This window comes from Carya illinoinensis, chromosome 11 (assembly GCF_018687715.1).
Source record: "Carya illinoinensis cultivar Pawnee chromosome 11, C.illinoinensisPawnee_v1, whole genome shotgun sequence".
In the NCBI taxonomy this organism is placed as follows: domain Eukaryota; kingdom Viridiplantae; phylum Streptophyta; class Magnoliopsida; order Fagales; family Juglandaceae; genus Carya; species Carya illinoinensis.
In genome coordinates, this window is record NC_056762.1 from 16,332,346 (window position 1) to 16,344,478 (window position 12,133).

Sequence of the window (12,133 nt, forward strand, 5' to 3'; positions counted from 1 at the left end):
GTACAAGATAGAGAACATATGACGTTATTGAGAACGTTGGATATGTTTGAAAATAAAATAAGGCCTATTTTGATTACAAAAATGAAGTGAAAAAAGATAAAATTTAAAAGTTAAATAAAATATTATTAAAATATAATTTTTTAATATAATTTTAGTTTTAAAATTTAAAAGAGTTAAATTGTTTATTTTATTTTATATAAAAATTTTTAAAAATTATAATAATTATATAAAATAAGATGTGATTATTTATTTTGTATTATCAAATCAGTCTAAATGCAACGAGTTCTTCTTTCTTCTTCTTCTTCTTCTTCTTATTCAAACAATGAGGTCGTGAGTTAATTAGAGAGCTTGAGTTTTGATTAACAAATCATTGGTTGGAATGACTACAACCGAAAACTGAAAATTACTCAAAATACACGACAGGAGACAGCCAAGTGGGCCCGCGGCCCCACTGGCTTGTACCTTGAATGTAATATACACAGATCCATGTACATAAATATGTGCGCCAAAAATATCACGCCACTGCACGGCCTAGCACATAATTTCTTCCTTCCAAACCCTAGCAGATCGCTAACCAAACCCCTCCCGATCTCTCTATCCAGCCCTTGCTGCATTTCAGGCGATGCGACGCTGAAGAAACTCAGAGTTTTCAGTTTGGGAACACGGTAGTAACTTTAGGAAATGGCTTCGGCATGCATCAACAGTATCGGGATGTCGCCGGAGAACTTCCTCGACTGCCCCCTGGCGACGTACCCTTCGTACGGCTGGCTCAGCCCTCGCATCTCCTTCAGCCGGGATGAAGATTCGTCGAAGCTTACAGGAACCAAACCCCGGTCTCCGGTCGCTGAGGACTCACCGGAAAAGCCAGATCTAGACATTCCAGCTGGAGATTTCGAGTTTAGGCTCGAAGATCCTGTCACCATGCTTCCGGCTGACGAGCTCTTCTCCGGCGGAAAGCTCGTTCCGCTGCAGATCTCATCGGTCAAACAATCGGTCAACGAACCCGCCACCTCGTCGGATATCAGGATCTCGGAGTCGGGTAACTTCGGCCGAATAACAGAAGTATCCTGTGCGGAACCCTATCTTTTCTCTCCCAAAGCCCCGAGGTGTTCAAGTCGTTGGAAGGAGCTTCTGGGTCTGAAGAAGCTCTACCAGAACGCTAGCACCAAAACTGAAACCCACAAGACGTCTCCGAGCACTAACCCTAAGTATCTTAAACATTTCCTTCATAGAAGCTCAAAATCAACGTCTTCTCCCTCTGACGCTTCTCTGAGCGTCCCATTGTTAAAAGAGTCGGACTGCGAGTCCGTTTCAATCTCCTCGCGTCTCTCTCTCTCGTCCTCATCCTCGGGTCACGAACACGAAGATCTTCCTAGGCTCTCACTTGACTCGGACAAACCAATCCCAAACGCAAACCCTAATCCGATATCCCTTCATCGGAATCCCAGCAACCCACCCAGGATGAGAATGGTGAAACCGAGGGAGATATTGTCGGATAATGGTCCAAATCTGACTCCGGTGGCGAGGGTGGGAAGAAGCCCGATGAGGAGGGCATCCGGGGAGCCATCCGGTGGAGTGGGTTCTACGGGGGTTTCAGTGGACAGCCCGAGAATGAACTCGTCGGGAAAGATAGTGTTTCAGAGCTTGGAGCGGAGCTCGAGCAGTCCTAGTAGCTTCAACGGCGGTCACAGAACGTTCAAGCATAGGGGAATGGAGCGCTCCTACTCCGCCAACGTGAGGATCACTCCAGTTCTCAATGTTCCGGTATGTTCGCTTCGTGGGTCCTCCAAGTCCGTCTCCGTGTTCGCATTCGGCCAACTATTCTCGTCGCCGCAGAAGAGAGATGGTAACGGAACTGGATGGAGCAGTAAGGGCTCGCATATCAAGTCCAAAAACCGCTCCGATCGAACATGACGGAACCCTGTAGAGGCAAAGAAAGTGGGAGGGTAACATCTTAAAACTGGTTTCACAATTGCTCTTAACTTTTTGTTCCTTCTTCGTTCTTATCTTCTTTTCAAAGCAAATACCTCATGGCATTGTGGCTTTTTGGTGTAAGTTAATTTGCATTTCTTTGTCTTTATGTTTGACCGATTTTTAGACCATGTAAATATGAGGGGTCTTTAATTCTTGTTTTCCGCAGATTGTTTTTGTGGATGTTCTACATTTTGTTCTAACTTTTAACGGTAAATGCTAAGCTATGGAGTAGCAAATTTCCAGGTTCTCTGTAGGGCATTGTTCTTGTTCTGTTCTTCTTCATCTGATAAGGATTCTCTATGTTTTTTTCTCGGGTTCATTTTCTGTTCATGAGTACTGCTGGGACAGTGAAGTGAAATTTGTTTGTTGTGCACGCGCTTTAAGAGATTCGTACTGAAAGGAGCCAGAGATTCGTTTTGAAAGATACTACTCCACGTACCTATAAAGAGAGAGGTGTTATTCTATTGACGCGTGACGTGTCGTGCCTTTGTTTGTATCCGGAGGTGTAACGTGTTGTGCTTATCCAATCTGTCTCTTTCCATATATTTTACTTCACTTTAATTTTGGTGCCTTGTTGTTTAGCGCGGAGGAGTCATGGGAAATGATGCCAAGATTCAAACTGTTGATCAGCGGCCCCAACAGCTCCTGCTGAATGGTATTTTTGCACGTCAATCTGATCCCGAAGTACCTTTTAATTTTTTTATTAAAAGATGATATAATAACAACTATATCACGCTTTATTTACAATTAAGGATTAAATAATTATTATTTTTCATGAACTTGCAACTGTTGCTAAGACAGTAATCTTGAATGAAAGTAAAAAAAGATAATTTTTTAATATGAAGTTGTGGATAAATTGTAAAGTAATTGATATTGTATTATTGTCCTTTCTTTCCCTTTAAAAACATACTAATTGGCCATACTTGGACGGTGGGTGGACTTCTTAAACGTGATGTACGAATTGCTGTAGTTAATATGCACCGAAATAATTTGGATGGAAACGGGACACTGGACTTGTGCCAGGTACATGTTTTGCATTTCAATATTAAATTCATCTTAATTTAAAATTTCTTTACATTAAATTTAATTTTTTTAACTCAATATTTTCTTACATCTAGAACATTTTTTAACCTCCTATAAAAAGTATTAAATTCATTTTAACATTTAAGCACATTTAAATTTATCTTAGATAAATTTTATAGAAATCATTATATCATCTCAATTCATTATTATATATAAAAAATTGAGTTCAATATCTAAACACAATTTAAGATGTTAAAAACTTGAATGTCCTTGGGAATTTGCTACTTAATTGGTAGATACCAGTGAGTTCTAATGGATGTGGTCGGCCTAGGCTGTCTTGATCTAATGATGTTTTGTAAGGGTGTAATTGGTTCAATTTGGTCTAAATTTATACAAATTTTAAGACTGAATTAATATATACCGGTTTTGAATTTTCAAAAATTGATTTCAGACTAGTTATCCTCTTAAATCAGTATTTCAGTTTTACCGGTTTTAGTTCATCCGATTTTAATCAAGTGTCAATGTCATTAAAAAAGTTATAAATTTTTAATATATATTAATTAAGTAAAGTAAAATGTAATTAATATATTAATGTATATTAGTATTACTAATGTATTGTGTATTTATCAGGAATGAATATGTTGAGAATTTATTAAGCTATAAAATATAATTAATATATTTTTTATATTAATAACATATGATCATAAAAATATTTATATTTAAGATTAAAATTTTATGTTATAAGTGTAATATAAAATTATTTCATATAAAATTATATATAAATATTATATATATAACATTAAAAATTAATTTATATATGTATATATATTATAAATCGGTTTAGTTCGTCTCGAAAAACTAAAAACATAAATCAAATTGGATTTAATCGATTTTTAAAATATAGAAACCGGGTTCAAATCGGATCAATTTAAAACTAAACTAACTAATCAGACTGATTTGAATTGATTATCTAATTTTTTGATTTAATTTTCACCCATAATACTTTGTCTTAGAGTACTTTTACCGGATTATCTATATCCAAAATAAGCTATACTTTATAACTATTAAACAAAAAATTCGCTTGCAATGGATTAGCCAATAGCAAATTTTATACCTTTTACCTACAGTAATTGTAAAGAGAATACTAAATTTGATATCTACTGTTTACAGGCCAAATACTTCTTTTATTATTTTTTTATAACACTCTTCTCTTCATCTATATCCATAAACTCCCGTAAGTTTATTTAAATTAAATAGTAAAATAAGTTAATAATTAAAAAAATTAAATATTTTTAAATTAGTAATTAAACAGAATTATTAATAACTTTTAAATTATTAATTACTCATTACTATATAATAAATAAATAGATAATCCAATGTGAGGAATTGATGTGAACAGTTAAAGTCAAATTCATTTCATATTATTTTATTGTTATGTAATAAAAAAATAACTATTTCAATATGGACACTTTGTGTGAATGGAATAGTTAGATTAATCTTATATTTATCAAAATTGTCATTTACATATGCATATTTTTAAATTATTTAATTATTAATCTAATAAAATAATATTAACCTAAAAAATATTTAATTTTTTAATTATTAATTTATTTAATTTATCATATTTTACCATTCTATCTATTATATATTAATTAGTAATTATATTCTAATTAAATTATTAGTTAAAAAATTATATTCCACTGGAAAATAAACGGAATTATATGTTTGTGTCATGTGTTTTTATTTCACTGAATTAAAGCTATCGGGTGAAGTGATATTTTCGAAAAAAAAAAAAATGATAAGTTTCGTTTTTATTTGGATCATGTGTTTTTATTTAGCCAAGTTAAAGCTACCTGGTGGGTCATGAGATATTAATTTAACTCATAAAAAGCATAAGTTTGTGTTTTTATTTAGGTCACCTAAGTGTTTTTATTTAGCTCATGAATTAAAACTACTGAGAAATAAACAAAATGATATATTTACGGAGAGAGAGAATGAGAGTTATAAATCTCATTTTCAATTACTATAGTTAAAAATTACAAATTTACTACTACTTAATTTATTATAAGTGAATTTTCTATCTAATAATTATAAAATACAATTTATTTTAAATATAGATTACCCATTAACAATGCGCTTAGCCGGGCCTAATTGAAAGTATTTGCTCAAACCAAAACCTAAGCCGCAAGTTCGAGCGCAACGGAATGAGAGCCAAGGGAGCAGTGCTAACATGATATACCTTTGGTCGCTGTCCGCGAGGTTACGCCCCGAATCCTGCGCATGCGAAAGTGAACAGGCGTTGACGCTACCAATAAATAAAGGCTGCTGTAGCTGGCGATACCTAATGATTTGACATTGGAGGCGGCAAGAGCAAAGAATCTTTCTTCCTTGTTTACGATGATATCATACAAAGGAAAACACCAGTTTTACGTATGATTTTACCAAAATCATCTATCAAATTTTTTTTATTTTTTATTTTTACTTTAAGTAAATATTTTTAAATAAATATATAATTTTTTTATTATTTTTAAAAAATATCTAATTAAAAAACTGGTAAAAGAAAAAAGAGAAAAGAAAAAATAAATTTTAAGTGATTGATAAAAATTATACGTAACAATGATCTCTAAGAGCATCCATATTGAAATTAGAGACTTAATTGTTGTTGAATTAAAATATTGGCTACAGGTCTGTACAGTCTCCTCTCTGGTCTAGACTCTAGTTGAACCCAGGGGTGGTGAAGGAAGTGAGTCTCTTATTGAGACCACCTAAGGCCGATCGGAAAGGAACAGAGGGCTAAGAATGGAAGGTTTAGAGGATATGTGGGGGCACCTTAGCCTCACGGAGGAAGAGGAAGTGATTATTGAGGTTGATAACGGTAGCGAAATAGAGATCCAACGGAAGGGTGAGAGGAGTCTGATCGAAAAGGTATGTTCTGAGCGTTATGTGGGGAAAGAGGTTATTGGAAATACTATGGCTAGGATTTGGAGGATCAGTAAAAGGGCTGTGTTTCAAGAAGTTGAGAGAAACACCTTCGTGGTAACCTTTGCCACACACGCTGATAAGGAAAGAGTCATCGAGGGCAAACTGTGGCTGTTTGACAACGTATTGTTTATTCTAGTGCCTTATGATGGGGTCATGCAACCAGGGAGGATTGCTTTTGACTATGAAACGTTTTGGATACAGATTCACAACCTGCCTCTAGGTTGTATGTCGATGGAATGGGGGAAACGGATTGGTGACTCAGTAGGGAGATGCATGGAAGTTGACGTGGAGAGTGACGGAGTAGGGTGGGGGAAATGCCTGAGAGTGAAGGTAGCTATGCCGTTGTGCAAAGCCATTGCAAGAGGAAGGTTCATTAATGTCCAGGGAGAGAAACTTTGGATTAATTTTCGCTATAAGAAGTTACCAAAGATATGCTTCACATGTGGATGGATTACACATGGGAAGGATGGATGCGCGACAAAAAAGGATGATAACGGGAGTGAAGGTCCCAAAGGCATGCAGTTTGGGTCATGGCTTCGAGCTGAGAATTCTGGTCTGCGGCGATGGTCCCCGTTGAGCAATGGTTATTCCAGCAAAGGAGAGTGGGAGAAGGGCCCTGATATGGGAAGTGACGACGGGGATAGGGAGGCAGAGGTCTCTGGAAGCAACATGCCACGTAGGTGGCAGGGACAAGGTTCTGTCAAAGGGCAGTACAGACAATGTGCACCCTCTGTAACTGAATTTGAGGCTGCACCAAAAAAGATAATAGATATAGCAGGGGGAGTGGGAAAGGTACTAACGGAACAAAAGGAATGCCACGCGGGGGAATCTGACAGTGGGGACCAGGAGTGTGTGATGGAGACCCCTCTACAGATGCAACAAAAACAAAAGCATGACGGGGCAACCACAGCAAATGGGCCTGGAGAACCTGAAGAACAAAGATATGAATCTGAAGGTGGGCCTGGTGCATCTGAGAGACTGATACATGATGATGGATTGGAAGGACAGAGGAATGAAACCGATGAGAGGCCTTTAGGTGTGCAAATACCCGGCTCCTTTGTAGGCATGCATGAGGTAGAAGTGGTGGAGGCCCCGACACTTTCCTTGTGTTTGAAGGAAAAGGGAGTGGGAGGTAGGTGGAAACGTAGATCTCGGGGCCAAGCATGGAGACTTCCCTGTTACAAGAAGATCATCTAGCAACAAGAGAAAGGGGGAGGTGAGTGAAGAAACCACATGTTTCCTGATTAAAGCTAGGAAAATAGTAAATGGTGACATACAAGAAAATACGGCTCTATCACAAAAATTGGTGGAGGCTGCTAGTCAGCCCCACCAAGTGTTATGAAAACACTGAGCTGGAATTCCCGTGGGCTTGGGAACCCACGTGGAATTCGAAACCTTCGTGACCTGGTCAGGAAGGAAGATCCCGACATCTTGTTCATTCAGGAAACTAGACTAAGAGTTTCTGAAATGGACAGGTGTAAGCGTAGTTTGGGTTTTGAAAACTGTCTAGCAGTGAGTTGTGAGGGAAGAAGGGGGGGGACTGGCTTTATTCTGGAAGTTAGAAGTGGACTTAACCATTTTACAATATTCGAAAAACCATATACATGCTATAATTGCTGAAGAAGAACAAGAGAGTAGAAGGTGGTTTTTAACAGGCATCTATGGCTTCCCTGAGGTGGCTAGCAGACACTTGACATGGACCCTTATGCGATCACTGAAAAATGTTGACAACTTGGGGTGGTTATTAATTGGTGACTTTAATGAAATTATACACCAAGCTGAGAAGTGGGGGGGAGTGGACAGACCAGAATGGCAAATGAAGAACTTCAGAGATGCTATAGATGATTGTGGTATCAAGGACTTGGGGTACCAAGGCTGCCCATACACGTGGTCCAATAGAAGAGAGGAATCTAAGTGCATAAGTGCTCGACTTGACAGGGCCCTAGCTAATGAAGTTTGGTGCTTAAACAACCCTTTGGCAAGTGTGATACATGGTTCAGTAGCCTACTCTGACCATACTCCTTTGTGGGTGGATACGACTGGATATCAAATAAGGAGGAGGGGGCACAGACCTTTCAGATTTGAATCAATGTGGTTAGGAGAGGAAGGCTGCTCTAAACTAATCAAGGAAGCATGGAGGGAAAGGAGCAAAGGAGATGGGATAAAGACTTTGATGCAATGGACTCAAAAGGTGGGGGAGAAACTGAAAGTGTGGAACAAAAAAAGCTTTGGTAATGTAAAATTCAAACTTGCAGAGGCAAAAGAAAATCTATGTTAGTTACAAAAAAAGGATCCTGTAGGCTTGAACTCTCAAGAAAACATGAGTGCCAGAGAAGAAGTGAATAAATGGTTAGGAAGGGAGGAGGAAATGTGGCATCAGAGATCTAAGGCTTTGTGGATCCAGGCAGGGGACCAAAACTCAAGATACTTTCACTCTAAAGCCTCACATAGGAAAAAGAAGAACACCATAAAGAGGCTACAAGATGAGCAAAACCAGTGGAAAGAAGGAAGAGATATGGAAGAGTTAGTGGTAAACTACTTTCAACAGCTGTTCAGTAGCTCAGAGGAGAGGGACCATACTGAATTTGTTGCTAGTGTGGAGAGCAAAGTCACATCTCGTATGAATGAAGAATTGAAGAAACCATTTACTGCAGCAGAAGTCAACTTGGCCCTTTCTCAAATGCATCCAACAAAGGCCCCTGGACCCGATGGTATGCCCCCTCTCTTTTATCAAAAATACTAGAGTACAATAGGCTCTTCAGTGACTGAGGCAGTGCTAGAGTCATTAAATACTGGTGTGTTCCCTAAAGAGTTAAACCATTCTTTCATTTGTTTAATTCCTAAAAAACATAATCATACTAAAGTAGCTGATTTTAGACCTATTAGCTTATGTAATGTTCTTTATAAGCTCATGTCCAAAGCTATAGCAAATAGGTTGAAAGCTTTACTCCCTATGTTAATATCTGCCTCTCAGTCAGCATTTGTACCAGGTAGATTAATTACTGATAATGTGTTAGTGGCCTATGAAATTGTTCACTTTCTAAGACATAAAAGAGGGGGTAAGAAAGGCTACATGTCCATCAAGTTAGACATGAGCAAAGCCTACGATCGAGTTGAGTGGGATTTTCTGGAAAGAATCATGGTTCAGATGGGGTTTGAGACCAGGTGGATTAATTTAATTATGTACTGTGTGTCCTCAGTTTCTTTCTCTGTCATGTTGAATGGTGTACCAACAGGTTGTATTAAACCTACTCGTGGGTTGAGACAAGGGGACCCTTTGTCCCCTTACCTCTTTCTCCTATACACTGAGGGTTTAGTCAGTATGTTGAAGCAAGCAGCTTTGAATTCAATGATACCTGGTATACGAATCTGCAGAGGGGCTCCAGCCATAAACCACTTACTCTTTGCTGATGACAGTGTTATCTTCTGTAAAGCTGATGTCCAAACAAATCTTGAGCTACAAAGAATCCTTAAGAGGTATGAACTGGCATCTGGGCAGGAATTGAATATGGATAAGACAAGTATGGTTTTCAGCAGCAATGTAAGTGTTCCTATGCAAGAGGAAATAAGGAACATGTGGGGGGGAAGTGCTATTCAACAGTATGAAAAATACTTGGGTTTGCCTCCAATGATAGGTAGGAAGAAGGCTAATGCTTTCTCGGATATCAAGTCAAGAGTATGGAAGAAATTGCAATGTTGGAAAGAAAAACAACTTTCTCAAGGAGGAAAGGAAATACTACTGAAGGCAGTAGCTTTGGCTATTCTTACCTATGCTATGAGTTGTTTCAAATTGCCAGATTGCCTGTTTAGAGAACTTGAAAGCTTGATGGCCAGATTCTAGTGGGGTAGAACAGAAAACAACAAAAGAATTCATTGGGTGAGTTGGAAGAATTTGTGCAAATCCAAGTATCAAGGGGGGCTGGGTTTTAAAGAACTAAAGTTGTTTAACACAGCCCTTCTGGCTAAACAAGGTTGGAGGTTGGTCACACAATCTAAATCCTTGTTGTACCAAGTGTTTAAAGCAAAATATTTCCCAAGAGGGGAGTTCTTAGACTCAAAGCTGGGGCATAACCCTTCCTATGCATGGAGAGGGATTTGGGATACTAGAGTTTTCTTAAAGCAGGGTTGTCAAAGGAGGGTAGGGGATAGAAAAAATATCAGGATTTGGCATGATTACTGGATCTCAGGACACAGAAATTTGCTACATGATTACTCAGTAGGAGAGAGCCAGGACAGGAAAAATGAGACAGTGGATACTCTTATCAATGGGGAAACCAGATGGTGGGATATTTCAAAAGTTCGAGCTCTATTCAATCCAATTATAGCAGAGAAGATATTAAAAATAGTAATATGTCCAGAGGGCTATGAAGACAGATGGATGTGGTCTGAAGAGAGAAGTGGGGAGTTTAGTGTTCGTAGTGCTTATAAGCTGTTACAAAAAGGCTTGTATGATGCAGTAGGGCAAAGTTCAAACAGCAGTAGCTTGAATAGTCTTTGGAAAGCAATCTGGAAGATGAAGTTGCCTTTGAAAATAAGGATTTTTGCATGGAAATTATGCAAGGACTGCTTACCAATAGGATTGAACTTAATTAAGAAACATGTTGATATAGATCCTAAGTGTTGTTTATGTGCTGAACAGAATGAGGACTTGAGCCAGGCAATTGTTTACTATCCCCAGCTGATAGAGTTTTGGAAAGGCCAGCTTCCAAAACTGTTTGATATACATAAACCTCTTCTTTTCATTGACCTAATCAACCATGTGCATAATAAAGGTACTACTGAGGAGTTGCAGTTTTTCTGTCTGATAGCATGGAGGTTCTGGTATAGGAGAAATCGGAAGACACATGATTTGGTTGTTCTACCTATTAAACAAGTTGTGGACCATGCCCTCTCAGTTCAGTCTAGCTTTGTTTCCTGCTCTCAACAGAAAAACCCTGACCATATCAAACTAAATGGTCTTTGGAGTCCCCCTCCTGAGGGGTTTTTGAAGCTCAATATTGATGGTGCTCTATTTTTTGATCAAAAGAAAGCAGGAATTGGGGCAGTGCTTCGGGATGGAAGGGGTGAAGTAATACTTGCAGCTAGCAAGATGGAATGCTATATAGAAGAACCAGAAACTATTGAGCTAGTGGCAATCTTAAGGGGGCTTCAATTATGCATACAATCAGGTATATCAAAGCTGGTGGTGGAGTCAGACTGTAAGCTGCTAGTGGAAATACTGCAACAAGAACCTCAACAGGATGCCTCACAGTTAGGAAATTTAACCTCTGAAGTCAAAAGATTAATGTCTCATTTTGAAGTTTGTCTATGTAAACATGTGAGTCGTGTAGGTAACAGGGCTGCTCATAAGCTAGCTAGAATGGCTTGGAATGTGGATGACTTGGTTGTATGGGGGGAATCTGTACCAGAACCTATCGCCCATGTTATTTGGGTGGATAAGGTTTCTTGTAATCCTTGATGCAATATAGTAAAGCCATTTACCACAAAAAAAAAAAAAAAAAAAAAAAAAAAAGGAGCATCCATATTGGTTTTATCAAAGCCATCTTCAAAATTTGATAAAAAGTACAAGTTTTTTATAAATCTAAAATCTTCCTATCCATAATCCCACATTGAATTAGCCATTAGATTCATCAAAATAATAATATAATATTATTTTTTTAATAATAATATATATATATATATATATTTCATATTTCGCAATTAAACTAACTATATGTACATTAATAATTTAATTTGATATTTAAATTATTGATTTGTAACTAATTTCATTATTATGCCCAATAAATTAAAAAATATATATGTAAAAATTAAAAAAAGTCATCATTATGCCCAATAACATTCACACAAATTACATAGAAGGTACGAAGAAAACTGAAAAAAATAAAATAAAATAAAATAAAATATCCGTTAACATTTATGACTCTAACGAAAAAGGAGAGAAAAGTAGAATAAACGTGGTCATTAAATTTAGAAGGCATGATGCCTGTTGTAGAAGAATAAGCAGCAGTAGTAGCTGATGAGAGAGGAAAAATAAAAGGACACTAGTTGGTCATTAAAATATAGTAAAATAATCTTTGATGAGTGTATAGTAGCCCTTTAAATTTGAAGGAAAACTTAAAAACCCTATAGCTCAAAACTTCTCATTATTTGATTT

General features: G+C 37.3%; 3 protein-coding genes across 3 annotated transcripts; all 3 read left to right on the forward strand.

Annotated features, from left to right (window-relative positions):
* The first annotated feature begins 494 nt into the window (after positions 1-494).
* On the forward strand, positions 495-2,227 carry LOC122282201. Its single transcript, XM_043094151.1, has one exon. It carries the CDS (start codon positions 682-684, stop codon positions 1,912-1,914), a length of 1,233 nt encoding a protein of 410 aa, XP_042950085.1. The 5' UTR covers positions 495-681; the 3' UTR covers positions 1,915-2,227.
* A 3,569-nt stretch (positions 2,228-5,796) lies between these two features.
* On the forward strand, positions 5,797-8,257 carry LOC122282258. The gene is made up of 2 exons (XM_043094209.1): positions 5,797-7,111; positions 7,602-8,257. The coding sequence occupies exons 1-2, from the start codon at positions 5,797-5,799 to the stop codon at positions 8,255-8,257; spliced, it is 1,971 nt and encodes a 656-aa protein (XP_042950143.1).
* A 42-nt stretch (positions 8,258-8,299) lies between these two features.
* LOC122282259 lies at positions 8,300-11,437 on the forward strand. Its single transcript, XM_043094210.1, has 3 exons — positions 8,300-8,690; positions 8,901-9,758; positions 10,167-11,437. Exons 1-3 carry the CDS (start codon positions 8,300-8,302, stop codon positions 11,435-11,437), a joined length of 2,520 nt encoding a protein of 839 aa, XP_042950144.1.
* Positions 11,438-12,133: the final 696 nt, after the last annotated feature.